General features: G+C 40.0%; 6 protein-coding genes across 9 annotated transcripts; 4 read left to right on the top strand and 2 right to left on the bottom strand.

The window, feature by feature from the left end:
• Positions 1–208: 208 nt before the first annotated feature.
• LOC107039519 (calcium homeostasis endoplasmic reticulum protein) lies at positions 209–6,421 on the bottom strand. 2 transcript variants are annotated; one of them, XM_015259163.1, is made up of 7 exons: positions 6,005–6,421; positions 5,101–5,271; positions 3,823–4,435; positions 3,257–3,328; positions 2,741–3,140; positions 1,872–2,281; positions 209–1,358 (listed from the first exon to the last, which is right to left on the bottom strand). In XM_015259163.1, the coding sequence occupies exons 1-7, from the start codon at positions 6,021–6,023 to the stop codon at positions 692–694; spliced, it is 2,352 nt and encodes a 783-aa protein (XP_015114649.1). In that variant the 5' UTR covers positions 6,024–6,421; the 3' UTR covers positions 209–691. The 2 variants fall into 2 exon arrangements, with proteins under 2 accessions (XP_015114649.1, XP_015114650.1); XM_015259164.1 differs by lacking the exon at positions 6,005–6,421 and having other exon boundaries at positions 3,823–4,373; positions 5,101–5,150.
• A 317-nt stretch (positions 6,422–6,738) lies between these two features.
• Positions 6,739–9,786, top strand: LOC107039579 (thioredoxin-related transmembrane protein 2 homolog). Of its 3 annotated transcripts, none has more exons than XM_015259279.1 (6): positions 6,739–7,101; positions 7,373–7,711; positions 7,799–7,979; positions 8,315–8,501; positions 8,893–9,088; positions 9,274–9,786. In XM_015259279.1, exons 2-6 carry the CDS (start codon positions 7,568–7,570, stop codon positions 9,379–9,381), a joined length of 816 nt encoding a protein of 271 aa, XP_015114765.1. In that variant the 5' UTR covers positions 6,739–7,101; positions 7,373–7,567; the 3' UTR covers positions 9,382–9,786. The 3 variants fall into 3 exon arrangements, with proteins under 3 accessions (XP_015114765.1, XP_015114764.1, XP_015114766.1); XM_015259278.1 differs by having other exon boundaries at positions 7,240–7,711; XM_015259280.1 differs by having other exon boundaries at positions 6,755–6,833.
• On the bottom strand, positions 9,491–14,758 carry LOC107039578 (probable ATP-dependent RNA helicase kurz). The gene is made up of 3 exons (XM_015259277.2): positions 11,954–14,758; positions 11,325–11,602; positions 9,491–11,021 (listed from the first exon to the last, which is right to left on the bottom strand). Exons 1-3 carry the CDS (start codon positions 14,585–14,587, stop codon positions 9,998–10,000), a joined length of 3,936 nt encoding a protein of 1,311 aa, XP_015114763.1. The 5' UTR covers positions 14,588–14,758; the 3' UTR covers positions 9,491–9,997.
• A 1,212-nt stretch (positions 14,759–15,970) lies between these two features.
• LOC107039542 (cytochrome P450 6k1) lies at positions 15,971–20,163 on the top strand. The gene is made up of 6 exons (XM_015259195.2): positions 15,971–16,034; positions 16,135–16,752; positions 17,442–17,813; positions 18,296–18,480; positions 18,772–19,060; positions 19,543–20,163. Exons 1-6 carry the CDS (start codon positions 15,971–15,973, stop codon positions 19,713–19,715), a joined length of 1,701 nt encoding a protein of 566 aa, XP_015114681.2. The 3' UTR covers positions 19,716–20,163.
• A 185-nt stretch (positions 20,164–20,348) lies between these two features.
• Positions 20,349–24,063, top strand: LOC107039543 (cytochrome P450 6k1). The gene is made up of 5 exons (XM_015259196.1): positions 20,349–21,383; positions 21,769–22,140; positions 22,515–22,699; positions 22,783–23,068; positions 23,732–24,063. The coding sequence occupies exons 1-5, from the start codon at positions 20,864–20,866 to the stop codon at positions 23,899–23,901; spliced, it is 1,533 nt and encodes a 510-aa protein (XP_015114682.1). The 5' UTR covers positions 20,349–20,863; the 3' UTR covers positions 23,902–24,063.
• A 575-nt stretch (positions 24,064–24,638) lies between these two features.
• On the top strand, positions 24,639–27,868 carry LOC107039544 (cytochrome P450 6k1-like). The gene is made up of 5 exons (XM_015259197.2): positions 24,639–25,168; positions 25,576–25,947; positions 26,111–26,295; positions 26,846–27,131; positions 27,207–27,868. Exons 1-5 carry the CDS (start codon positions 24,649–24,651, stop codon positions 27,374–27,376), a joined length of 1,533 nt encoding a protein of 510 aa, XP_015114683.1. The 5' UTR covers positions 24,639–24,648; the 3' UTR covers positions 27,377–27,868.
• Positions 27,869–27,900: the final 32 nt, after the last annotated feature.

The raw sequence follows: 27,900 nt of genomic DNA, 5'->3' as shown, positions 1-27,900 counted from the left end.
GAATTTTCAAATATTATAAGAGTAGCATAAACATGAAAAATGGCAGAAAATTTGGAAACTGTCCCGTTCCTCAATTTAATTCAATGAGAATTATTCAATCCTTCTGATGAGAACACGACTGCAATAGGATTGATCCCACTGGAGGACGTCTCCTGCACATGCTATACCTGCGAGAACTAGAATAAGGGTAAATAAAAAATTCCTCAAATAAAATTAAGTTCCTCCTTTCTTATTGAACAATAATTAATTCTTTGTACATTACATCCATCCTCACCTCATTGGAGTATTTACAATCGTACTCAACTCCAACAAATTCCAATAATCAAACACAATTGATTAATCTACTCGTAAAAACAGTACTTCTAATATCCTCAAAATTTATAATTACAATTTCCCAGCCACGTGTCTATCATCCCACCGTTAAATCCCCAATCACGCTAATGAGAACAGGAATGCAACGTTCGTCAATCCATGCTGAACGATAAACCATGAAACCACTGAAACTCTTGAGAATTCTGTCACGAAATGGAACAAAATAAAAAAATCCCATTCTCTGCAAAAAATGCGTTCACAAAATTCTAGTCAAGTTCACATACGATTTTACCATTTTTACTTTTAATTTTTTGTAAATCTTGAAATTCTCCTGTCATCAATTTTTAGAACTTTCGAATTTGTCCTCCACTCCGCCCCCTCAATCCCTGTCCCCCCTCTCTTCAGCCCTCTCCTCAGCCCTGGCCTTCATCCTCGTGATGAAAGCCTGTCCCTTGCTCTTCCTGAAGTTCTCATAGGGATCATTGAGGTTGATGCCAACCCCTTTGTACTGATCATTCCTGTCCCTGATCTCGCCCCCCGAAATCGGCGCCTCGATTCCCTGCTCATTGGCCCCCAGACCCGCCCCACCCCACCCCATCTTCTTCAGCAGCTGATGGCCCTTGTTGCTCTCATCCAGGGAAGACTCGGCAGGTCCTTTGCTGTAAGTTGACCCGAGAAAACTCGGAGGTGTTGGACTTCGCTCCCTCTCACCCCTCCTGTCCGGACTCCTCTCCTTATTGCTATTCCTTCTCCTTCGATTTCTGCTGTTGTGTGTACTGTGCGCACCAGTGCGACTGTTTCGCCGATGATTGGAGGTAGGTGAGCGCGATTTACTTCGCCCCCGGGACCTAGACCGCGATCGAGAACGCGATTTACTTCTGTAACGTTTCTTTGGTGGACTCGGGCTCTTCGAGCGCGCCCGGAGTATTGGGGACGGCGATCTCGACTTCTCACGAGCGCCTGACAGAACGTCCTCTTCTTTTCGCTTTCGAGCCACGTTCTTCGCTTTGTAGTACTCGTAGAGACCGAGTTTCTCCCATCCGTCACTGGAATAATGAGGTTTTTTGAGGGATTCTTATTTTTGGGGATTCAAATGTTACGTGCAGGGATGCAGGTGCACATGAGCCGTCATATGACGCTCATTCTTCGTTTATACAGGTGGAATTTTATTTTTTCTTCATAAATTTTTAATTTTTAGTTGAAGTCAATTCGCATTAGCCTAATGTGCATTTTGAAATGAAAATATTTGTCGTCTGTATAGAGGGGACAATTTTTTTATTCCGAATGAAGCACTGTAATCGTTCAAATTTATTTTTTGGTTTTTTTTTTCTGTTATATCGACTAAAAATGCAATTTTTAGAACTCGGCCGTACGTGTAACAAAGTTTTTCTTCAATTGTTCGCTAATGAATGGATGGAATTGAATTTTTTTTTCAAATGTAGGTATTGTTGAGCCCTATCGATCGCCATTAATTAAAATTTAAAAGAATGCATCCCGGTAAATTCATGATTGTGAATTTCCAACGAATAAAAAAATTTCAGATAAACCACTGCACTCACCTATCCCTGGGAGAATCATGATTGGGTGGTGCATAGAATGCCTCGACAGCAGCAACAAGTCGATCACTGGGTGGTGCTGGTGGTGGTAGCCTGATGGCATCAGGATCCAGTGGCTTGTACTCGCCATCCTCAAGCTTGATGAGTGGCACCATGAGGCCAGCTGGCAGCTCGAAATAAGGCATACTGGGCATGAGATCCTCTACCGAGGGCTCATGTAACACTGGCGGTGGTCCAAAACCAGGTGGTGGTTTTGACAGATCTGGCAGTGGTACTGTTGCAAATGGAGGTGGCCCTGGGGGTTGTTGCACACCCCATCCAGGTGGTGGCTGAGTGAAATTCAAATCCCCAGCTATTGGAGGTGGTGGGCCTGAGTGGCTCGGTGGCAGGCTCATATTCTGCTGATTTGGCACCTAAACACAAAATTATATCACCTTGAATAATCCTCACAATCACAAACGAGTAAATAAATTCATAAAAACATTCAAAAATCCATAAAACCTGAAAATTTAATTTAACATCTGCCTTGATAGCAATTGCCCGTTCACTTGAGGAAAAAAACTCAGAAAACATTTTTATGGAGAATTTCATCGGATAATTTCCATAATTAACGAACGATTTCAAATTTCATGCATTTTTGAATGCACACAAAAATAAAAAAATAATATCAAGTTAACCACAAGTTTTATTCATTAAAAATGGAGTAGTTAACAATGCATTACAATATTTATTCATCAGTAAAGCCATAAAGAAAAATCAAGATAATTATTTTGTTTTATAAACCAAAAATAGAGAAATTGAAAAAGAAGAGGTGAATATGACGATAACTCTTTAGGAATGTTTAATGTTCATTCATCGAATGAAGTTCTCACCATTGGTGGCATTGGCGGTGGTGCAGGTGCCATGAGCTGCTGCTCAATAGCTCTTTTTCGTTGTTCAATATTAGCAATTTGATTCTTCGCATGCTCGACGAATGCCTGATGCTGCGCCTGATAATTATCATAAGTCTGTTTCGTGGTTGTCGTGATTGGAGTGATGGCACTGGCAAACTGCGACACAAGACTCGCTTGGTAGTCAGACCACGAGGTGCTGGGCTGCTTGAGTTTCTCAATAATACCCTCGTCGAAATAATTATTTTTCGACTCCCAGAGACTCAGGAGTTTATTTAATTTTGTCAGTTGATCGTCAGTCGCTGCTAATGATGTGTTGCAGAACATGGGGACTACTACGTTTTCCATTGCTTTCCTCAAATCTCCAGTCTTTTTTCTAGCACTGGAACCACGAATCGAGTTAATAATATCATGAAGACGATGATTTGATTGATTTGTTACTGAAAGAATTTGAGGGAAAACATGTGGTTTTTTCATTTGAAAAATAATTTCGCTCACCAATGATGCAGGACGTCGTTAACGAGGTAAATGATGTGAAGTTTCTGATTAAAAGTTGTGCTCTGAATCACCCTAATAATGAGAAATAATAAATAAATACTTTCATCCAAATTAGTATTTTTTTAGGAACAGAAAATTCAATAGTGAAGGTTTAAAACGAGATGAGTCAATTCTAAGACCAATGCTTTTCATAAACACTTCAATGAATTTTGAATTTTAATTGACGTCAGTGAATAAGCTTATTAAAGGCTACATTCCTGAAAAAATTCATGAGATTAAAAAAATGAAAAAAAAGACCACATACAGACTCTATCTAAAAATCACATATTCTGACTTTTTAGCAAAAGAGCAATTATTTTATTTCTAGCTCATAAAATATTCTTTTACATTCAAAAAACTGCTCATTTGCTTCAAATAAAAATATAAATTACATTTTACTATTCACCTAAAAAATATGAATTATTTAAAACGACGAAATCTAATCAAGAGCCACATGTTTGAGACCTTCACGCCCTCCCCCCCTCAACTCATTAAAAATAAAAGTGCTAAATGAAAAAAAAAATCACCTCTTCAACAAATGCTCAGCAATGACCTGATTACTGGCAGGAGTGATACTGTACTGTAAAATCCAGGCCTTTCCAGTGCTAATACTATCCTTAGTGCAACTGTCAATAATAGGCTGAAGAACAGCATCAAAAGCAATGAGATTAGTCTCTGTTGTCTGTGCAGAGCTCTGCAGTGCTGTCTCCTGCGCCTGTCTCACAGCCTCCTCAACTCTCCCCTGCTGTTGGGCCATAAGTGCAGCATGCTGTGCCCCCAAATTAACACCAGACTGCTTCACCTGCTCCTGAAGTGTTGACTGCTGTGTCTGTAGATTCTGCAATTCATTTTGCAACCAGGCTGGTGGCCCATTTATACCAACACCAGGACCAGGTCCACCCATCGTTGGATTACCACTCATAACACTGCCAACAGGTCCAATACCAGCGGGTGGCACGGCATTCTGTATCGATGGTATCACACCAACAGGACCAACTTGGCTCAAACCGTTGTTCTGGGTATTTAGGGTGACATTATTGAGCTGGGCAACTGGTTGGCCTGTTACTTGCTGCTGCTGCTGCGAAACGTTTAAACGTGGATCTGCATTTTGCATTGGATTTATTTCCTTTTGCTTTAAAACTGGAAACGAATTATTGGTGAATTATTCGGGGGGTATTTAGGGGTTTTATTTGCTGACGGGGATCAGGGGGGGGGAGGGGCACTCACCCCGTGTTTTAGCGACACCAGGACTACGGGTGAAGGGGGTTCACGTGATTATTCATAGTATGGTTATTTTTTGAGGAATTTAGTTGACTCTACGGTCTTATTTATTATTCAATTATTGAGGAAGAACAGCGGAGCTGATCTACAGATCATTCCAGTATGAGTAATTGTGTGGTTTAGAGATATTGTGTACAAATTGTCAATTAAATTGCGTGAGAAAAATTTGAAAAGATCATGAATATTCAGCGTTATTTAAATTACATTTTGCACAGAATTGTTATTCTTTAAATATTTGTTGTTTATGAATAAATAATTTAAATTGTAAACTTAAACTTTGGAAAACCTTATTTTTTTGGGGGTGGAACATTGATTGTTTGGGGATTATTTTTTCGGCGGAACTAATTCTTTCTCTCAGTGCTCTTACATTACTTATTCCCAAAATGATTGCCAAATTACCAGACAATTAAACTTGTTTTATTAGATTTCATAATTCCACTACTGAATGAGCCCACAAATGTATCGAAATACTTTTGTAAAATCCTCATTTACTTAGAAAAGAGCGAATATTTTCATGGACTTACTCGCTTGCTCAGTCGTCACTTTGTACTGATAATAATTGAAGTATTCTCCTCCGAACAAAAAACTGAATTTAGGATTGTCCTTCTGCTTGTTTTTCGTCATCTGCTCAAACTCTGGTCCATTCCGAGCAACAAACTGGGCCAGTTTGTCAATGATCTTCCTCAGCTCATTATCTACAAAATAATCCACACCCCATCATCAACAAAATTATTCCACAAATTGTCAGAATAAAAAAGAAACAAAAAACCACAGGAAAATGAGAAATATTGTGAAATGATCGTTCCTAAATCTTCAATATCTCCTGACTGAACGGTGCGATTTGCACGAGTTAAATCTCATTTTGAAGGTATTTTTTCAGGCTTCAAAATGAAAGAAGAATCGTCCAATTTCTCTCTGCCAATCTCGAGATATCAACGATAGAAGCGGCCTTTTCCACCCACCTCTTTAAATTTCATTTTCAAAATCGGTTTTTTCGAAATCTCTCAAAATCGGTTGGAGATATTGAAATCTCCACCTAGACAATTTTTGTAGCTCTCAATTTCCTCTCCAAAAAAATTTATTTACAAAAATTTTACCATCTCCCTCCTTTTTCAAGATATACACGAAAAACGATTCTCGCCCCTCAAAAAAACAAAAAACAGATGTCTTCGTAAACCTTATGTCCAAAAAATGATGAAAAAAAATTCTTGAAAGATAAAAAACCTCGGCCTAACCTCACTCCCCAGGACAACAAATTAAACCGCCCAAGAGATGTTTTTACGTGATTTTCCCCGATTTTTTTCAACAATTCACCTTAAAGTAGACGTTTCCATCCCCTTCTGCCGCTCCCACCCTCGCAAATTCATGAAATATAATGAAAAATCCCCACAACGTGAAAATCCACCGGTCGCACATTCCCTGAATTACCTGAAGGTGCCTGATCCATTATCACAAACAAATCTTTCCTCAGTAGTCTCAAAAAAAATTCAATAAAATCGATAGCACGTAGCACTGAGTTATTTTCCCTCACGAAAGCATAAAAAACACCGAAATAATGTTTTATCTCTTATTTTCCATGATTTCGTGGTTGTTTCAGGAGAACGCCAGACAACACAGCCATTCCAACAAACGATTGGCTGGGGGGGGGGCGCGTTTGTATCTTCTCAATAGACACGTTCTAGGGAAAATGGCGACAGTGCGGAACCCGGTGGAACAGAAGGGCACGGAAATTTTTGGACACATTCCCAGATGGGCAGGTTCTGATAAGGTGGTTAAAAAGGGCTCGGTATTGGAGAAATCTTCAAGAAATGATTTGCTAGCCGACATGTTTAGTGCAGCGGCACGGTGAGATGCCGGGATTATTCTCATTTCCCCCTGAAAAAATCCAAGGTCTGACACCCTGGGCCCAGGTGAAAGTGAAAATTTTTCATTTCGACATGTCGACTGGTAAATCGTTTCCTGAAGATTTCTCCAATACCGAGCCCTTTTTGACCACCTTATCAGAATCTGCCCATCCGGGAATGTGTCCGCAAATTTCCGTGTCCATCTGTTCCACGGCATTCCGTACTGTCGCCATTTTCCCTAGAACGCGTCCAAAAAACAGACGCCCCCCCCCCCTCCAGGCCAGGCGATTGTGCCGTGAAGTGCCTGGAGACGGCGTGCACCTCCGAAAGCTAATGAAAAAAAAAAAACGAAGATTCACGAAGCAAATAGGACCATCTTTTAACGCCTTGGAGCTCTATTTCTGTTGACAGATGTGGGTGAGGGGACGTGCAGGCGTTTACACTCCAATTAATCCATAAAAGAGTGAAAATAAGAGACGGAATGAATTGGATTTAATTTTTAATAGCTAAAATGAGTCAATGATAAGTGCTTGAATATTAATTTTGACTGATTGGAGTGAATTTTAAGTGATGAAAAGGGCTGAGAATACTTTGTCGAGCTTTTGGAGTTGCATGTGAGGGGTTTATTACACAGATTACACAATTAGTCTGGATTATCAGTGCTTGGGAGAATTAATCCAAGTGAGTTTCCAGTGGGAAAAAAAGTTTTAGAGATTTTATTGGGCTCTTGGAGGCTAACAAAATTTTAGATACAAAATTAGTGTAGACTGTATTTTAATTGACGAAAAAAATCTCGAAGACTTTGTTGCCCTCTTGCAGAAGCACTTGAGGACATAAACACAAATTACTCGATTATTCAGCCTTCGACGGACAAACAAATTGTTCAGAAAGTCAATGAGAGAATAATTGAAGCAAATTTCATAACAAAAAGGATCTTAATCTCTTCCTTCAGCCCCTGAATACTCATCTGAAGAAATAGTTACCAACAACTTTTAATCATTTCGCATAATTATCCTCTGAATGAATGAATTGGAGCGAATTTTTGTAACAACTTCACCACTTCATTGACCGATTTGAGGGCATAATCACCTCGATCCCCTGATTTTTTTTTGCCACATCGAGAGATAAACAATCGAAAAATTGAACAATGGCTTTCAAGAAGGACTTGAAACTACTGGTGAAGCCGTATTATTTGATCAACATTCTCCTCAGTCTCTCATACATGATCGTGAAAAAAGTAACATTCATTTGTGAATTCATCTTCAATGAGACTGACTGTGAACTGGAGGGGGTATGTATCAATGATGATTGATGATTGAACAGGGATTGTTGCGTTGAGGGACAACAGTTGAATAATTATTTCGTTGTTTTGTCGCAGAGGGAGATGGAGATCCTGTTCTTTCTGGTAATAGTCATATCATTCAGGACGAGGAAGGCTGGGAGTGTCACGATGATAAATTACTTGTCCTCCAGCTTTGTTTACACAAAGGTTGCTAATCTCATTTTGTGGTTCTATGCTGACATACGCTGTGGCATTTTGTTCGCTATCATTATTACTCGTGAGTATTTTTAGATGAGTTTAATTAACTGATAATTAGATTGGAGCTGTTATGATTAAAGACGATTAGTTTTATTTTTCGTAGTGAATAATTTGTTTGAGAAAATTTTTAAAAAGGAATTTCGTTTTCTACAAAAAATATCTCTTGATTTTTTTTCTTTAAATTAACAATTTAAATCAGCATTAGTGTTTTTTCAATAATTCTTACAGTTGGATAAACCGATTGGTTTTGTGCCCAATAATGAAAAAAATTAATGAATAAATAATAGTAATTCCTTCAGAATTTTCTCGTTTGTTCCTGATAGTTTGCTATCACTTTAATTTTTTTATTCTCAGTTTGTGGTCTCGTGCTGCCGGAACCAATGTACCAGGGCCCTGAGAACATAACTTACCTGAGAGGTGCAACTGGCCTCCAGGAGGAATTGAATAGAGACACGAGAATTGTCTGGATTGTCGCCTTCTACACAGCTTGGAACCCAGCCTGCGTCAACTTCGCCCCAACGTTTTCTCAACTGTCAGCTGAGTGAGTCTCCACGTCTGAAAAAATTTCATAGAAAACCCTAGCCAATTCTATTAGATTTCCATTGAACTTTCTCTTACTTTGTGTCTGATTCTACTGAAATGCTCAGTAGAAAACATTTTATAAAAAATTCAATAGAACACGATTTTTTATAGAATTTCCTCAGCTCAAATCATCCAAATTTTTTAATTTGATTTTCTTGATGAAAAGAAGAAAAATAAAATGAATAAAACTGGGAAAATTTGAACCGAGGAAATTCTATGGAAAATATTTCAATAGAAATCGAATTCGCTGGGTTTTTCTATTAAATTTTTTAGTGCATGTGCCCTCTCCTCAGCCCCCAAAACCTCGTAAATCTCGTGTCAACCCCCGAACATTCTTTTCTGTTGATCAGATATGCCTTGGAAAATTTCAAATTCGGAAAGGTCGACATTGGGAGATACCCGGACGCAGCAGCCAAGTACCACGTCAGTGATGCCAGCACCAGTAAACAGTTGCCCTCGATACTTCTCTTCAAGGATGGGAAGGAAATAGAACGGAGGCCCTACGCCGATAGCAAGGGGAAACTAGTCAAATTCCTATTTTCATTGGTTCGTTACGCATTTTCATTAGCTTTCTGCAGGATTTCAAGATAATTCACTAATTTCATACAACAATATATGAGGATAGAAAAACTCAATAATTTATAAGACTGCAATTAATCAAGTCATTAAATCACTAATAATGCAAAAATTATTCAATTGTCCTCGTTGATCCATAAAGTATTTACTTTCAGGATAACATAAAAGCTGCCTTCGATCTCAACAACGTCTACAAAACCTGCAAGGAGAATCCAATCAAAAGAAAAGAGAAAAAGGATAAGAAAGCAGTAAAAGCAGATTGAAAATATCGCCAATCTCGAAGGATATTCAAATTCTAATTAACAAAGTCATTGGCTGAGCCAGCAGACTGCCAAATGTGTCCATAAGGAGAAAACAACAATAGAAGCGTAATTCTATACATTATAGGCATTTATTTATATTCACAATGTGAATGACGACACATGATTTTCATCAATTTCACATTGACAGATTCATCATTAATTAGTGACGATTCATGCGCTCAAACCAAAAAACTACAAACTGTTGGATTATGATTCATTGAGTCACTTTTAACTCTAGTCTTCAGTACCGCACACATTATTTCCCTGAAATGACTCCTCTAATTTGTTTATAAATACAATAGACTAAAGCAATTGTACATTCAATTCTTCTTTTAATGAAAGAATAAAAATGATAATTCATCAGTAGATTTCGAGTGATGACAATTTATCCAATCTTCCCGAGGCAATTCCATAATGAATCGCGAAGTGTCATATATTGAATTTTTATTAATTACAAAATTGACTAATGATCCCTTCATTATCCAAGTAACAGAGAATTGCAGAATCATCAAGAAGCCTATTTTACTCAAACCGTCCTCATTCACTCTCTCGACATCACCAGTTCGAAAAACCCCAATCACACAGGAGGCCACATTGCACAGACCTCCGCATGAGCAGCCTCAGGCACCCACTTCTTGTAACTCTCCAGCAAAAAGCCCCTGTCCTCCCCCCAGACCTCCAGCAGCCTCTCCCTGCTCATGATCCCCCTCCCTAACAAACTCCTGGTCAACCCCTCGGTCCTGGGCAACAGCTTGGCCCAGGATTTATTGACACTACTGGGATTCGACAGCAGAACCTTGACGAACCTCTTCAGCTTCCCACAGACCTTCCCCTCCAGCAGGAACCTTGCAAACCACCTGACGCCCTCCACCCCCGCAGGGAACTCCACCTCCATGGCAGGCAGTTCCCACCCAGCCCTCCCAAAGCTTCCACTCAAGTGACACATGACCTTTCCACTCTCGTCGTCCCACCTGGGGGCAGGATCCACCATGGGCTCCCCCATCCTGCACAATCCAGGAACGAACTTGGGCAGCCACTCAGGCTCGATGGCAGTCACTCCCCTCATGTAGATCTTGTTCGTCTCGTAGATCTCCTGGTACACCACCCACTCAGGAGCACTCCTCCTCAGGACGCAGTTCAAGTGCATGAACACAGGCTCCTCCATCTCCATCGTCTTGTAGGCAAATCTGAACTTGGACTTGTCCTCCTCTTCCTTGATCTCATCTGGGGACATTTTCCTCGCGACCTGGTCCGCCATCCCCGCCAGGACAATCTGCCGCAGCTGTTTGGCTTCAGTATCTGTGGGCGGTGACATGTTGGGGTCAATGACGACCTGCAACGAGGGAATGTTCAGGGAGATTTCGTTCGTGAGCTGATGCCGAAGCTTTTTCACTTCGGCTATGGCTTTCGGCCGCAAACCGTTGTCTGCGCAGAACTTTGGAAGTCCTCCACTGGCCTCGGAGTACTCGGCAGCTCCAATGGCTCTGATCAGGACCATGGGGTCACCCAGGAGGAGACTGTTGCCGGTGCCTGCCCAGAATCTTCTCGTTTGCTGCCATTTCTTGGCTGGGGTTTTGTCCTCCGATCCTTCCATGTTCTTCCTGGGGAATAAGTTTTAGGGGAATTTTTGCTACTCCAAGTTCATTATTTCGAACTGTTGAGTGATATCTACGAATTTTTGTTCATAAAACAGAAATTAAATAGATTTTGGAAACTTTCTGTGATGGAGTCAACAATAAAATATACATTAAAAAAAATGAAAGTATTTTTTCAGAGACACAAGAATTTTTTTTGTAAATGTAGAAATATTACAACGAATATTTAAAAAAATGATTGTTTGAATGCTCTAAATAATTTTTTTTTAGATCATAGATTTTTCAATTCAAATTGCTAAAATAACTCACCCTATTCTGCCGTCGATCAAAAGCTCCTGAACGGATAGTGCCGATACCATGCAAATAGTGAATTTGAGAAGATTCTCCTGTTGAGAAATAGCCAGCATCTTCCCAAACCGCGGAGCCACAGGGAATGCTGAGATGCTCCTTCCAAGTTTCGTAACTTTAGCTGAATAATCCTTGACATTAGTCGGGTGATCCTCGAGAGCCCCCAGAATCCTCAGTCGTTTCTCCGCAGTTATCAGCTGAGTCGCATCAGGAGGAGAGGGAAACGGAAAATTCACCACCTGCAGAATTATAAAGTGATATTCACTCGACGTAATGAATAATTAATCACAAGGATTTGATTGGTAAATCCCTTCAGATGAGGTTTTTTGAGGAAAACCTAGCGAATTGGACAGAAAATGGAAACTCATTTGAAGAAAAAATCATTAGAATTTCATCTTTCTACACAATTTTTTCCGTTGACCCATTTTCTATAGAAATTCCTCCACATAAAACAAAATGAAACAAAATAAAATAGAAAAAATCAAAAATGAAATAAAAAGAAACAAAAAAAATTGAAGAATTTGCATTGCACGAAAAACCCCTTTTCCTCCTAAAGGAAAGTGCCATGAACATTTAAATTGTTTAATCACCTTCACAATGTTCATGACCTTCATCTGCAGCACCAGATCATCCACCGGTTTCCTCTGAATCTCAGGCACCGAAAACTTCTCAAACTGATCATTGAAAACCGCTGAGGAGTAGAGTCGATAGCAGTGGCCAGGGCCCATCCTCCCAGCCCTCCCGGCTCGCTGATTGGCCCCAGCCTGGCTGGTGTAAGTCACCTTGAAGGTGCTCACCCCAGTGACTTTATCGTACATCCTGGTCTTGCAGCGGCCACTGTCGACCACGTACTTGATGTTGGGAATGGTCAGCGACGTCTCAGCAACGTTCGTCGATACAACGCAGAGTCTGCAGCCCTCTGGGACCTTCTGGAAGACTCTGACCTGCTTGTGAGCCGGCAGAAGAGAGTACAGAGGCAGGACCCAGAGGGGCTGCGACGTAGAGACATCGTGCAGTTCCAGAACAAAATCGTCGTCCTCCTCGTCCTCATCCAGCTGAACGTCAGGGTCATCGTCGTCCTCGGAGAAGAGGTCCTCCTGGGTGTCGTCCGTGGGGGTGGCCGAGTAGTTGTCTAGGTTTATGGTGGGCAGATCCTTTGGAAGCGACTTCAACTTATGCCTGAGACGGCTCAGGGCGGTCTTGGGGTGAAAGTCTTCGTCAGAGTCTGTTCCCTCCTCTGATGTCTCAATTTTGGAATTGACGTCCTCTTCATCTTCTTCAGTGTTCGAAAGCTTCGAGGATTTTCCAGGATTCATTCCCTCTTCCACTTCATTCCTAGATTTTTTCTTTTTCTTCTTCTGTTTCAAAACTTTCTTAGGATTCAACTCTGTTCCATCCCCTGAATTTTCACTGTCGTCTTCATCTCCCGTGGAGTGTTTCTTCTTGAATATTGAAGATTTCTTGGACTTGACATCTTCTCCATTCTTCGGAAGCTTCGACGATTTTTCAGGATTAATTCCCTCGTCCCCTCCATTCCCACATTTTCCCCTCTTCTTCTTCTCTTCCAAAACTTTCCTAGTCTTCAACTCTGCTCCATCCCCTGAATCTTCATTGGCGTCACCATCCGCGAATTCTTTCTCCTCGGACCTGTGCCTGTTCCCATTCTCCTTCCCACTCCCCTCCCCCTTATTCCCCTTCTCCCAAGCTCTCTTCCTATGCGGAAAAGCCTTCCTCAGCCTCCTCACAACAGTATTAACCTCCTGCTGCCCAGTAAGAAAAATCAGAATCCCCCCCTCGGGCAGAGTCGTATGAATCTTCACAGCTTTCTTAATACAATCCACCACATAATTATGACTAGTCCTTCTGTTAAAATGAATGGTAACCGGAAACTGCCTGGACTCGACTCTGACCAGCGGTGGTTTGACCTTGAAAAGCCTCGAGTTCTCCACGAAGTCCTCGACCCTCAGAGTAGCTGACATCACAATCAGCTTGAGTGGATCGTTCCTCCTCGCCCTCATCGGCACGATCCTCGACAGCAAACCTATCAGAATATCCGTGTAGACACTCCTCTCATGAGCCTCATCCAGAATGATCACCGAGTACTTGCTCAACAGGAAGTCTGACTGGACTTCCTTCAGCAGCACCCCATCAGTCATGAATTTAATCCTCGTATCGTCCGTTGTGTTCCCCTCGAAACGAATGAGATACGAGACCTCTGAGGTCGGCAGATTCATCTCCTCGGCGACTCGCTTGGACATGGAGATGGCAGCTACCCTCCTGGGCTCAGTGACACCGATGATTTTGCTCCTGGCGTAGCCAGCCTCGTAGAGGAACTGGGGCACTTGGGTGGTCTTGCCACTGCCAGTCTCACCGGTGATTATCACCACTGGATTATCGTTTATAGCCTCGACTATCATCTGCTCTTCGGCCAGGACTGGCAGCTTCAGTCTGGCTTTCTGGATCTCTGGGAGGCGGTTCAGGGCGACGAAGACAGCAGGCTTACGATCAAGAGGTTTTTCAGACTTTTCTGGAGACTTTGGGGCTATTCCTGTTGCAGTGTCTCCTGGAGCTCTTGAAGACGACTCCCTGGAGTTTTCAACAACTTGAGGCACTCCAGAGGTCTCTTCATCATCTTCTTTATCACTCTCTTCATTTTCTTCACTCGAGACCTCGTCCTCACTCGCTGATTCCTCGTAACCGACGACGTTAGGGTCTGAAGCCCCCTGTGACGATGATTCTTCACTCAGAGCTTGCAACCTCTGCTTCTTGCTGCCTCTGATCGCATTGATTGTCTCCTCTGTTTCGTCATCGTTGTCGGTGTTCTCCAGGTGTTTTGGCCTCTGGGATGACTCGTCCTCCTCTCGCTGACGTTTCAGCCCTTTCGTCTGCACTGAGGTGATCGAGACGTACTGTTTTAGCTCTTCCGGGGTCGCCTGGACCTGCGCTAGGCCCTCCAGGAGAGTCGCTCTGCGAACTTTCTTCTCTTTTCGCTCGAGCACCTTCTCCAGGTGCTTGCGGTGCTTCTTCGAGAGGAGCTTCACGCTCTGGGATTTTTTGTCTCGTTTGATTGTCCTTCGTTTTTTGCTGGGGAGCACTAGGGTGTTGCACTCGTCGTAGGTCTCCTTCCCGTGGTCTATGTCGATGGCAATTTTCTTTGTGGATTTTGTCTCGATTTCTATCTGCGGGGCACTTCGCGCCCGCCAGTTGTAGCCTTTTTTGCCCATTTTTGGGGAGGTTTACATTCTTTTGGGGGAATTGTTTTAGGGGTTTGGTTTGGAGGGGTGGGGGCTTGAGAGTTGGGGCACTTTGTCACTTTGTTTCACACGCGTTGACTGAACGAACACGTGAGTCGGGTCTTAGACGTAACCTAGAATTTTTGGGGGACTGGGAAACTTGTCGGTTGGGCACCGACGGGGGGTGCATTATCGGGGGAGCTGAGGGGTCGGTAATGAAGTGGTTGCGGTGAGTGATTGATGGTAATGAAAGTCCACTTTCGGCAACAGCCCATTTCTTTATTATTATTATTTAAGAATGTTTAATTAATTAAATAAGCGTTTGATTCAACGAAATAAAGAGGTTTATTTATGATAATTTTCTAATGAAATGACGACTGTAAATAGTGGTAGATAGCAATTATTCAAGATAATGGCAGTGTTTTCAGGACGAACAAACGTAATGAAACACTCGGAGGCGTTATAAATGAAGAAATAAAAAAATTGTTTTTTCACCTGGGGCCAAAGTGTCAGATCAAAGCTCAGATAGCAGAGCAGCAATATTTACACTGAGACGCTTTTTTACATGTTACAATACTCTATAATGTTCAATATTTTTATACTATTTATGTTGACAATAAATTTAATAATACCTCTTCCGAAGATAATGATAATTTCCTCATTTTTTATCGAAATTTTCGTTCAAGGAATCAAACGAATTTCATGATTTTTTTCATGAATATAAACTTTAATAAACTCTATTCATTGACACAAATTAAAATTCAATTTTTCATGGAGATTCGAAAAAACTGAAATCTTTTCAAAAATCGATTTTTCAACGATCACTCAGAAAATTGTCACCAAAATTAGTCAAATTCTTCGGCTCAAAAAATTGATAACAATACCCACTTGATTCTTTCAGAATATGATGGGGCCGCACAATTCGTTGTTGATTTACAGCACATTGTTTATGCGATTCGAAAGAGAAAATTGTAAAAAAATAACAGTCCACTTGTTTTTTCATTGAATTACATTTCGCACCACGATTACCTCTCGCACATTAAAATTTGCCTCGATTTTCTAGATAATTTTAATCCAACTCTTCTCACGTGCAGTGTAACCCAGAATCCATTAGTCATTCCAGAGTTGTCTGACATAAATAACCCAACGCAATAAAGCAAAAGTGAACTCGCCTGAAGTTTATCGATACCATTTACATTTACATTTTTATCATAAAATCCTCATCAATATTTTTTCTTCCCTGACAAAAAATGACTTGCAGCTTCAGGAACGTTGTCTCACTACAAATGCCAATCAATTCAACACTCAATAAAACTCGCATCATTTCCCTCTCATTAGTACCGAGAAACTTCATTTTACAGACCATTACACATTATGGAAATTTTCCAGGCGCATGTCATTGTTATTCAGCAAGCCAGTTATGATAATGCGCCGTCATGTGTTGAGTAGCGACATGAAAATACTAAATACTTCGCAGTGAATCTCCAATACATGAGCAACCGATGTGTGAACAACTGATAAATAGTTATGAAATTGAGGGATAATCTTTTGTGAGTCTTCAGTACCTGACCGACTCGTCTCTATCCTTCCACTTCGGAAGAAAGGAAAATTGTGTAAAGTTTTCATTGAAACGAAAATAAAAATGTTGACGAAATACTGGGGCACCGATTTGCTCCTGGGAATCGCGGGTCTAGTGGTGCTGGCATATTTATACATGACGAGAAAATTCAAGTACTGGAAAAATCTGGGAGTGATGGAGCCGGAGCCGACTCCCTTCATTGGTAACTTTGGTGACTGCTTGAAGATGAAGAAGAGCGCTGGAGAGTGGCTGCAGGGTCTGTACAACTGGGGCGCTGGTCGCCCTTACATCGGGTTCTACGTGTTCGACCAACCGTTCTTCCTCGCTCGCGATCCCGAGTTGATCAAGAATATCCTCGTGAGGGACTTCGACTACTTCCAGGACAGGTTCGCCCAGGCGAGCCCCGAGGATCGTCTAGGGAATGCCAATCTGTTTTTCGTTAAGAATCCAGCGTGGAAGTACGTGAGGTCCAAGATCACGCCGATCTACACGTCCTGGAGGCTGAAGAAGATGTTCCAGCTGATGACGGAAGTTGCTGATGATCTTAAAACGCACATGGCGGCGCTTCCTTGGAAGGGTTAGTCAATTATTGAGGGGATGATGCAGAATTAAATCGTGAAATCAATCACGGAAAAAAAAAAACTTGAATATTATGTACTTGACTCAAGAATATTATTCTTGATTCGAGTATATTATATAGGTGATTCAAGTATCCCCAATCAAATATTTTTCTTAAATATTTTATTTTATTTTATTTTTATTTTTTAATTTTTTCTCAAATATTTTTCTTTTTTTTTCTTGTACTTGAATCAAGTAGGGGAGGATGGGGCAAAACGGCCCCCCTTCGATCGTCAATATTTTCCGATTCAATAATCCGATTGGGATGAGTTAGAGCTCGTTTTGAAGAATGAAAAATTATCTTCAAAATGAAGTTGAAACTGGGAATTTTCACAATGTCATTCACAAGTTATTGACAATTGAAGGGGGGCCGTTTTGCCCCACCCTCCCCTATATTTTATACTCAATTCGAGTTTTTTTTTACGTGATACTTTGCGTTTAATCACGATGTCAACATCTTTGCGTAAAAATGCTAATCAAGTTGAAATTGAAATTTTTTCTTTTTTCTCTTGTGAAATGATCGAACTCGTCACCGTCCGCACACTAGACTTGCAATACAATTTGCACACGTGGAAGCAGAGGATCAATTTTAATTGATTAATTTTTCAAAATTTTAGTAATTTACGAAGTGAATCATTCACTTTGCAGGGGGCAGTCTAGCCATTGAGCTCAAAGAACTCTGCGCCAAGTACACGACAGATGTAATCGCCACCACTGCCTTTGGTCTCAAAGTCAACTCCCTCAACAATCCCGACGCGGAATTCCGTAAATGTGGACGGGATATATTCAACTTCACTTTCTACAGAAGTATCGAATTCACGTGTGTGTTCTTCGCTCCTCGCCTTACTAAGCCGCTCAAGTTGAAGGCCTTCTCACCTGCTAATACAAAGTTTCTGAGAAGTGCAGTTTGGAATACACTCAACGAGAGGGAACGCTCGGGGATTAATAGGGATGATCTCATTGATTTACTTCTCGAGTTGAAGAAGACTCAGGCCCCTGGGCCTGAGAAAGAATTGTTCGGTAGAATAATTTTCTTTATTCTTTAATTGATTTAATATATCCGTATACGTTATCGTGAGTCGAATTCTAAGAGACAGATTTATATTTGGAACAGACAGTTGGAAAGTCAATGGAATTGTCTCTGCAGTGAACAATTTTATTTTTATTTCAATTATTTTTATAAATAAATTTAGCATGTTCGAAAATCTCGGCAACCAATTGGCGGCAAACATTGAAATTGGTGTCAAAAATTAGGAAATTCTCTAGGAGTTTATTTCAAAGTTCAATGCAGCCAATGCATTTTATTTCAATTTTTCTCGTTCGACTGTTTTTAAGTTATCGTTCATTGAATAACGGAGTTGCCGCGCCGTAAGTCTTCCGGTCGTTGGGACAAGCCGCGTTATATGGGCGCCGTACGTGAGGGGTCAATTTAGCAAAAACAAATAATATTTCAATATTTATATTATTTTCTTCTTATGATTCTGTGACATTTGACGGTACAGATTTTGACGGAGATAATGTAGTAGCCCAGGCGGCGGTATTCTTCTCCGCCGGGTATGAGACATCGGGAACAACAATGAGCTTTACACTTTATGAATTAGCTCTTCATCAAGATGTGCAATCAAAACTGAGGACTGAAATTATGGAAAACCTTGAGAAGACTGGGGGAGAAATAACGTATGATATGGTAAGATCACTATCCATCGATAAAAATTGATGGAATAACAAATAAAATTAACGGATTAATGTTATAACCTTGATTCATCAATTAATTCTTGAATAACTGTCCCAATAATTGTACGTCAACAAACATCTCTAAATCTAACAAAAATAGATGAATTTTTCAAACAAGTTTTTTTACAGCGAAATAAAAGCTACCGAAAAGATTCTCATGAGATCGTCCCTTGAATTTTAAATTTTTTTCTTGAACAATAAATCACATTATGCATTTACTAATTCTCGAACTGTTATTGCAAAGATATCGGATTTATCATATTTGCACATGGTCGTCTCTGAGATCCTCCGGAAGTATCCGCCATTGCCGTTGCTCGATCGAGTAGCAGCGCAGGATTACAAAGTAACCAACTCTGAATTGGTCCTGAAAAAGGGAACCCCGGTCTATATCTCTCTACTCGGACTTCACTATGACCCCCAGTATTTCCCTGATCCACACAAATTTGACCCGGAGCGGTTTAGTGCGGAGAATAAGAAGACGAGACCTGCCGGTGTCTATCTGCCCTTCGGAGACGGTCCTCATACTTGCATTGGTAAATATATGAATGTATCAGAATTTATCAGTGGAAGAAAATTTGACAGCTCATTTCCTCACATTTTTTTCGATTTGAAATCGATTTGAATATAATTTCTCCACCCAGAAAAATGATTTATTTGATTCAGATAAATAGGTTTATTTAAATAGTACGAGATCAAGTTTTTATTGAAATGAAAAATTCTTTTTTATTTGACGTTCTGTCAACATAAAATCATTTTTTTATTATTAATAAATCGTTATTTCCTCCAAATAAATTCTACATTAATAATAAAATAATTAAATAGTTATTGATTTTTTTATTAAGGAAATGTGATTTTTCTCAAATAAGAAACCTGTTTATTTGGAATTAATAAATTGTTTATTCGATGAAATTAAATCCTTTCTTCTGAAACAAGTAAAAAATTTAAAATAAAGATTTTTATTTGATTCAAAAGAACCATTTTTCTGGTTGTCGTCTTATACCATTTTCCATTCTAGGTCAGAGAATTGGTCTGCTACAAACAAAACTGGGTCTCATCGAACTACTTCGAAAATTCGAATTTTCGCCGTGCGAGCAAACTCTTATGCCCATGCGATTCAATCCAAAAGCACTGATGCTAGCAGCGGACGGTGGGGTTATCATGAATGTTCGGAAAATTTCAGCAAATTAGTATCAAAAGTTCCATTTTCATATTAATTGGCTGAGGTGAAGAAGCCTTGTAAATACGTTAACTGTGGTCTAAAATAATAATAAATAAATAAATAAATAAATAAAGTATATAATTTATAAGAAATGTTATTATCAACTAAATAGAAAATATTAAAGCATGAAGTGAAACAAAAAAATAATAACGATAATAATAATAATTATAAGAATAATAACTGCGTGACCTGCTATGGAACGTTCTATTCAACCCTAATTATGAAGGCTCGCACACTGAGTCCTTTCTCAATCTAATTCTGCATTTATCAATGAAATTTTTCTTCTTTCCCTCACTCCGCATTGCGTACTTAATCACTTTGAAATGTAAAATTTATGTACCCCCCACTGCCATAGGGCGCAGTCCCTGTAAGGCCGCTTATTGAAATAAATAAATAAATAAATCAGTGGTAAAACGATTGAAGTCGACTCATCTCTTAGTTGAGTTTTCGAGGAATATCTCCGAATCTAGGGGAGATGGCAAAATTGTCATCAATATCTTTTTTGCAGCTTTCAATTTGCTCTACAGAAAAGGTCGTAACAAAAAATTGGCTATCTGCCTTAGATCACGAGATATTCATTGAAAACTGACGAATAGTCAAAATCAACTTAAACCGTTTTACCACTTCGCTACTGAAATAATAATTAAGACTCCAAAATAAGGGGTCACGGGGGGAAGAATAATGGTCTAAATAAAAATATAGAGACATATCAAATCATCATTACACCTCCTGACCCACTCTCCGACCACTCAATTATCGCGACTTATCAATGTATTACGCGCGTAACTGCCTATCATGAAGAGAACTCAACGATATTCAAACTTGAATAAGTCAACGCGAACCGCAGTACGTATTCAGCACCAATCAACAACGCTTCTCCCGCAATGATATTGTTACATTTATTAAAGTAATAACTCGAGATAAATCGTAGAGACGTATTTATTGACAGTCAAAGTAAAACCGTCCTGAAGTTATCTCTCCACATTACAATAATAATCATCAGTCTTTTATTTTACAAAAGAGGGGAAGAGGATAAATTAAACCATTCGATTCCGTAAGAATATAATAACAAACCTCTAACATTTTGTTGGAAATGTCAATGGAGTAACAACTAAAAATGGTGCGCACATGGAATCATTGGACGATGGAGACAGGAGTCCTCATACTCCTCATCGTGTACCTGATATATCGCTATATGACAAGGAATTTCGGTTACTGGAAGGCGCGAGGTGTAGTGTGCGTTTCTCCGTCTCCCTTTTTCGGAAGCTTCGGCGATTTTTTGATGGGCAGAAAATCAGTCGGCGGTTTTTTGTGGGATGTGTATAACTATTCAAAAGATGCGCCTTACGTTGGATTCTTCGGTTTTGATAAGCCAATGCTCCTGGTCCGTGATCCAGGGCTCATCAAGCAAATTCTCATCAAAGATTTCGATTATTTTAAAGATCGTTATGCTGACGCTGGCGCTCATGACGTACTGGGATCAGCCAATTTATTTATCATTAAAAATCCACAGTGGAAATATCTCAGGACTAAAATGTCGCCGATTTATACGTCCGGGAGGTTGAGAAAAATGGTGAAGCTCATGGCGGAAGTTGGGGAGGATCTCGTTACTCACATTGACTCCCTGAATTTGAGAGGTAACGTCTTCGGAATAAAAAGCATGTGCACGGCATTGTACACTGAGAGAAAAAATTTGTTCTGGGGAAAAATTCTATATTCTCCTGAACAGATTTTTTGTCGTGTTGAATTAATTTGCTTCCGGACAAAAAACAAAATTTCCACCAAAACATGATAATTTCCGTAGTAAATAATAGTAAATAATTGTTCTCGTGTCCAATAAATCTTTTAATTTCCATGAAACAGACAATAATTTCAATTTTCTTTCCGAAAATTGTGTTCTTGGCGAAACAAAATAATTTCGAGGTGTCGATTTTTTTTTCAGAAGAGCAGAGCCACTTTTTTCTCCCAGTGAATCCCCGTTTTGAAAATCCCCTCAATCATAATTTTCGTTGATACTTTTAGAATCTGGAAGAACAATTGAGGTGAAAGAACTTTGCGCGAAATTTGCCACTGACATGATTGCAACGACGGCGTTTGGAATGCGGGCGAATTGCTTGAATAATCCTGACGCGGAATTCAGAAAATATGGAAAGGAAGTTTTTCAACATACATTTTATCGGAGCGTCGAGCAGATATCCACGTTCTTCGCTCCATTCTTAATGACACCGTTAAAATTCAACATATTTTCCAAGCGGGTCAGTAAGTTTCTGCGCTCCGCTCTGTGGGAAGCTATCACTAATCGCGAAAAATGTGGGGTCAAAAGACACGATCTGATTGACCTCCTGATTGAACTGAAGAATCAGGACGTAAATAATCCAGATAAGAGTATTTTTGGTGGGTATATTCATTGGAATACAAACATCCTTTACTTATTTCATTCAATTCAGAGATAGCAATGGAATAAATTCAGTAGCGAAGCGGTAAACCGGGTCAAGTCGATTTTGACTTTTGGCCATTTTTTGACAAATATCTCGGAATCTAACAGCGATAGCAAAATTTTGCTCATTACCTTTTTTATAACCCTCAGTTGACTCTACAAAAAAGGTCATGACAAAAATTTTTCTATCTCTTTTAGATTCCCAGATATTCGTCAAAAACTGGACAATAGTCAAAATCGACTTAACCCGGTTTACCGCTTCGTTACTGAATTCAAAAGGTAGGAAAACATTTTCTGTAAGTTTTCAAGAAAATCGGTGCTTCATTTATAGCTTTCGAAGGTGACAATATCGTAGCCCAAGCAGCCGTGTTCTTCACCGCAGGTTTCGAAACGTCCTCCACTCCCCTCAGCTTCACCCTCTACGAATTAGCTCTACACCCCAAAATACAGGATCGCCTCAGAAAAGAGATCACGGATGCGGTAGAAGAGAGCGGTGGAGAGATCACTTACGACATGGTACCGTAGTAGACCTTCAGAAGTCCATCGAAGTCGCACATCAACTGCATTGATTATGCCCTTGATTATAAATCATTCCTCAGATTGTGAAGCTCCCCTACTTGGACATGGTGCTATCAGAGTCTCTCCGCAAATACCCACCATTACCAATATTGGACCGCGTTGCGGATTCAGATTACCGAGTCCCTGGGAGTGATCTTGTCATCGAGAAGGGAACCCCCGTGTTCGTGTCCCTATTTGGGCTGCATTATGATCCTAAATACCATGAGAATCCAGAAAAATTCGACCCGGAGAGATTCTCTGATGCCAACAAAGAAACAACCAAAAAGGCGTGGTATGCGTTTGGGGATGGGCCGCACGTTTGCATTGGTAAATAAATAATATGATTGATAAAGAAATATATGAATCACTTAAGGGAGACCACAGTGAAATTTCAAAATCGCTGGGGACTTTAGCCATTATCCTGATGATTTTACTAGTTACAGTTTTAATATAAAAAAAAAGATAAAATTGGGTTTTGAGTTTATTCAAGACGTTATTCTCAACCGATTGATTTGAATTTAGGTTCACACGTAGGTTACATTAAAAAAATTAGAGTTCCTAGTTCAGTCCTTTTACTGAGCGTTAGCGTTGTTCATTTTTTCTCGGGAAATTTGTTTAGCTGGAAAAGAACGACGAACGCACAGAAAAGCGGTACCGCGTCAGCTGCTGCGAGTGACTCTGTCGATCACTTGAGCGGCAGTGTTGCTACATTCACTGCCACTCTTGAAATGCGCGTGTAGCGGTCAGCGCCAACACGGCAACAGCGCGCGATCACCCGAAACAATCGGACCCAAAAATTAGTCCCTATGGATTTCCGGAAAAATTCTAAATGGCTTTATTATGACATTCTCATGAGTTTTTTACGTTAAAACTGAAGTAGTAAACTCGTCAACACGGTGAATAAAGGCCCCTCGATTTCGGAATTTCAGTGCGGTCTCCTTTTAATCGAGGATGACTTGTTATTTCTAACCAAGTCATCTTTGTTAATAGGTCTGAGACTTGGATTACTCCAATCAAAAATGGGACTGATCAGTATATTACAAAAATATGAAGTCTACCCTTGCGAAAAAACTGCAATACCAATGAAATTCCACACGCAGGGTCTGATGACAAGCGCAGCAGGAGGCTTGTACCTCAACATAAAAAAAATAAAAAACTGATTTCCACGGAAAATGGAGCTCATAAAATGTATCAATTAATACTATCCGTTCGAAAAAAAGTTTTCTAAGGGAAACATCATAACTAAACGTGATACCTATGTAGATGCAAGCATTACACTACATAATAAGAATGCGATAAAATTTTTAGTCTCAAATTCTCAATTGCTGTCATTTATTCTATTCATTCTATCCAAAGACAAAGTGTCAAAAAATGTTTTTTGTCAAATGATCAAAAAATGATTTTTTCCTGTCAAACACGCTAAGAGTGCGCCGAGGTAGAAAATTTTTGTCGCAAAAATGGATTCAGTAGTTGCGAATAATTCTAGTAGCGGAAAAATTGCCAGAGGAATTTTTTTAAATTCCCGAAGAAATGGTCTAGTGTAGTATAGCCAGTTGGAATTTTTTTCAATAGCTGGGGAATATTATAAACATTATCTACGAAAAAACCTGGAAACAATAGCAGGTAAAACCTGTTCTCTACGCATATACCTTTAATTGCAAAATTCACATTGATGAACCCCCAAATCTCCTGTAACGCTTTTGGTATGAGAACATTGATGAGATTCGGGATATTTTTAGCGAGCGACTTTCCTCATGAGTCTCTCATTAATTCGAGACAACAGCACACAAGATAAGAGATAAGTTGAAAAAAATACGATTGCGGGTGAACCATCGCCCAATCGGTTATAAGAGGCTTGTAGTTCGCATTCAGAAACAGTCCTGGAAGGCTGCCTAGAGACAGGGAGTATGATATTCGCGTGGAATCATTGGATGATGTATCCAATCATCTTTCTGACCCTCATCACCTACTTGGCATACCGTTACATGACCAGAAATTTCGATTACTGGAAGAAGCGAGGAGTAGTCTCCGTTCCTCCGACCCCCTTTTTGGGAAATTTCGGTGGCTTTTTGACAGGCCAAAAATCCGGTGGCAAATTACTGCAGGAGATTTACAATTATGCACCGGACGAGCCTTACGTTGGCTTTTTCGGATTTGACAAACCACTGCTGGTGATCCGGGATACAAATCTCATCAAGCACATTCTCATCAAGGACTTTGATCATTTTCAAGATCGATATACATCGAGTGGTGATTACGATTTGCTAGGACGCGCTAGTTTATTTATGATAAAAAATCCCGCGTGGAAGTATGTCAGAACCAAAATGTCTTCGATTTATACATCCGGGAGATTGAAAAAGATGGTGCAACTTCTGGTAGAAGTAGCCCAGGATCTCGTTACTCATTTGGAATCCCTGGATCTCAAAGGTAATGTCATTGAAGGGAAACTGCTATGAGTTTTAAAAGAGATTCTTCATGCTCAGATTCTTCAAGATCGATTATATATGTCTAAAAACGAATAATTAGTACAAAAAAATTAATTGTTCATTGTTCCTCTGCCCCGCAGACATTTAAAATGTTTAAAATAGTTCAGGGCCTCCAATTTTTGAGCTGCAGAGGGAATTTTTAATTTGGAAAAAACCCTCTCTCGTAATTTTTATTGTAGAAATGTGTAAAAAACAATTACGAGCTAGTTGTTTTAAATTGGACTCCTACATGAGATTTTTCGCTTCATAAATCTCGCTCTAATAGCCCGCGAATTTTGAAAATTATAAAAGTCTCTCCTCAAAATGGATTTTTCCCCAGATGTTTTGTCAATTCATGAATTTATCCAGGACCCGGCCGGACAGTTGAGATGAAAGAGCTGTGTGCTAGATTCACAACCGATATGATTGCAACGACAGCTTTTGGGCTGCGAGCCAATTCACTCAATGATCCGAATGCTGAATTCAGAGAAAGAGGAAAAGAATTGTTCATGGACACGTGGTACCGCAGCATTGAGCAAATCGCGAACGTCTTCGCTCCTTTTTTGGTGACACCACTAAGGTTCTACAGTTTTCCAAAGAAATTCAGTGCATTCTTGCGTGTTGCTGTGTGGGACGCGATAAATCAACGCGAGAAGTCGGGAAACAAAAGGCATGATCTCATTGATCTCCTGATTGAGTTGAAGAACCAAGAGGATAATAGTGCCTATAAAGATATCTTTGGTGAGTTTACTATCAATTTGCATCCGGAAAGGGCTGTTCATGACGTCAGACATGATTTCATGAAGTAAATTAGTTCAAATTATGCCAATATCACTGAAAACTTGACAGCAAATTTTGAATCTGCACTAGAAATCGTTGATTTTAATTTCTCTGCAACTTTCAGAATTCAAAGGTGATAATATCGTTGCTCAGGCAGCCGTATTCTTCCTTGGGGGCTTCGAAACTTCCTCTACTACTTTGAGTTTTTCGCTCTATGAACTAGCTGTACACCCTGAAATGCAAATTCGCCTCAGGAAAGAAATTACCGATGCCGTAGAAGTGGATGGCGGTGAAATAACTTACGAGACGGTACAGTCAAAAATGCCTTGAATCCGATTTTAGGGGAAGAAGTCAATAAAATTTCAAGTTTCTCTGAGAATTCAAGTAAAGTCTCAAATATTTAGTGACCGAAAGATAAAAATTCCACAATTTACATGAACTTTCAAGTGAAAATGAATATTCATTGCCGAATTCCGTTGAATTTTCAGACAATTCCTGTAAAATTCTCGGGATTCGAGAAATTTTGAAGGAATTCCCTGAAGTCAGAGAAATCTGGAATTCAAGGAGAGATTTCTCCCAGCGCGTATTTTTCCTGAATTTTCCTGATTTTGATCAATTTTCCCGGAGTGATTAAACTGAAATTTACAGTTCCCACGGATTTTTCTATGAAATTATGAATTTGACAATAGCACTTTATTTTATCATTTAAAATGTCTTAAAATCAGACTATAACCATTCATTACACAGGCCCCCATTATCTTCTACTCCCATTATTATTCCTATTTAAGTAATAAACTCAATGTCTTCCGCTCCTACAAAATTTTATCCTCAATTCTATGAGTCACTGATCATTTCCCAGATTATGCAGCTTCCTTACTTAGACATGGTGGTACTAGAGGCCCTTCGGAAGTACCCATCATTACCATTCTTGGATCGCGTAGCGACATCAAACTATAGTGTTCCGGGAACGGACCTTGTAATCGAAAAGGGAACACCGGTTTACATTCCTTTGCTGGGCCTGCATTATGATCCCAAGTATCATGAGAACCCAGATAAATTCGATCCCGAGAGATTTTCAGAAGCTCGCAGAGATTCCAGCAAAAGGGCGTGGTATCCGTTCGGAGATGGTCCACACGTTTGCATTGGTAACTATAAGAGCTATAAGAACTGAGAGTCGATCGATTCAGAACGGATTATTCCAGTAAAAATTTGTCTGATAGGCCTGCGACTGGGATTACTTCAAGTCAAAGTGGGACTCATCGAAATGTTACGGAACTACGAGTTCTCCCCGTGTGACAAGACCGCGATTCCCATGGTATTGGCTAAGAAAGGGCTGAATGTAGCCGCTGAGGGAGGCGTATACCTCAACATAAAGGAGCTCATCAAATAATAACAGTATGACAGAAATCAACTCATGACTCGTTTTCACCGATATAAATGATGGTTTTTTCACTTATTGTGCAAGGGATTCTGGGAAATCCCTTGTGCGATTCAGAGAACCCCGAGAACTTCAACTAGTCGTGAGTTGAACGAAGATCCGGAGCAATCGCGGCAGAATAATTACTGAGTTTTTTGACTTTATAGATTATGTTTAATTAGGGATTGAGTAGGGATTCATCATGTGTGCCGCCTTTGACATTATTAGTAGTAGACTCTCGCTAGTTGCTCATCGAAAGGGCTGTAGGGGTACCATTTCTAAGAAATGAGCAACTTTCTACCGGCCCCCACTCCTCAACCAATGCCGACCCAAGTGCTCAGAAGAATGAGAGGAAATAGCTAGATAATCCATGAGGTCTCATTATCATTGCAACAACTGAACACAAATAGACTACATTGTAAACATTCTCGATGTTATAAAATAAATTGTAACATCAACAGATAACTCGTGGAAGTTCAAGGTAGCTTATATTCATC

The sequence above is a fragment of the Diachasma alloeum genome, unplaced genomic scaffold (assembly GCF_001412515.2).
Source record: "Diachasma alloeum isolate Michigan unplaced genomic scaffold, Dall2.0 Dall_scaffold_00301, whole genome shotgun sequence".
In the NCBI taxonomy this organism is placed as follows: Eukaryota; Metazoa; Arthropoda; class Insecta; order Hymenoptera; family Braconidae; genus Diachasma; species Diachasma alloeum.
The sequence above is the reverse complement of the archived record's forward strand: the minus strand, read 5'-3'. Positions and strand labels throughout refer to the sequence as shown.

Excerpts from the sequence above, each read along its gene's own strand:
- LOC107039579 (XM_015259279.1), top strand. The coding sequence starts at position 7,568 with ATGGCTTTCAAGAAGGACTTGAAACTACTGGTGAAGCCGTATTATTTG. Across the intron at positions 8,502-8,892 it reads TTTTCTCAACTGTCAGCTGA|ATATGCCTTGGAAAATTTCA; the intron begins GTGAGTCTCCAC and ends TCTGTTGATCAG. Across the intron at positions 9,089-9,273 it reads TCAAATTCCTATTTTCATTG|GATAACATAAAAGCTGCCTT; the intron begins GTTCGTTACGCA and ends ATTTACTTTCAG.
- LOC107039543 (XM_015259196.1), top strand. The coding sequence starts at position 20,864 with ATGGTGCGCACATGGAATCATTGGACGATGGAGACAGGAGTCCTCATA. Across the intron at positions 21,384-21,768 it reads TGACTCCCTGAATTTGAGAG|AATCTGGAAGAACAATTGAG; the intron begins GTAACGTCTTCG and ends TGATACTTTTAG. Across the intron at positions 22,700-22,782 it reads GAGAGATCACTTACGACATG|ATTGTGAAGCTCCCCTACTT; the intron begins GTACCGTAGTAG and ends ATCATTCCTCAG.
- LOC107039578 (XM_015259277.2), bottom strand. The coding sequence starts at position 14,587 with ATGGGCAAAAAAGGCTACAACTGGCGGGCGCGAAGTGCCCCGCAGATA. Across the intron at positions 11,603-11,953 it reads AGGTCATGAACATTGTGAAG|GTGGTGAATTTTCCGTTTCC; the intron begins GTGATTAAACAA and ends ATAATTCTGCAG. Across the intron at positions 11,022-11,324 it reads TTGATCGACGGCAGAATAGG|GAAGAACATGGAAGGATCGG; the intron begins GTGAGTTATTTT and ends CTTATTCCCCAG.
- LOC107039519 (XM_015259163.1), bottom strand. Across the intron at positions 3,141-3,256 it reads AACGACGTCCTGCATCATTG|TGCTAGAAAAAAGACTGGAG; the intron begins GTGAGCGAAATT and ends TCGTGGTTCCAG. Across the intron at positions 2,282-2,740 it reads CACCGCCAATGCCACCAATG|GTGCCAAATCAGCAGAATAT; the intron begins GTGAGAACTTCA and ends TTTTGTGTTTAG.
- LOC107039542 (XM_015259195.2), top strand. The coding sequence starts at position 15,971 with ATGGAAATTTTCCAGGCGCATGTCATTGTTATTCAGCAAGCCAGTTAT. Across the intron at positions 18,481-18,771 it reads GAGAAATAACGTATGATATG|ATATCGGATTTATCATATTT; the intron begins GTAAGATCACTA and ends GTTATTGCAAAG. Across the intron at positions 19,061-19,542 it reads CGGTCCTCATACTTGCATTG|GTCAGAGAATTGGTCTGCTA; the intron begins GTAAATATATGA and ends TTTCCATTCTAG.
- LOC107039544 (XM_015259197.2), top strand. The coding sequence starts at position 24,649 with ATGATATTCGCGTGGAATCATTGGATGATGTATCCAATCATCTTTCTG. Across the intron at positions 25,169-25,575 it reads GGAATCCCTGGATCTCAAAG|GACCCGGCCGGACAGTTGAG; the intron begins GTAATGTCATTG and ends GAATTTATCCAG. Across the intron at positions 25,948-26,110 it reads TGCCTATAAAGATATCTTTG|AATTCAAAGGTGATAATATC; the intron begins GTGAGTTTACTA and ends TGCAACTTTCAG.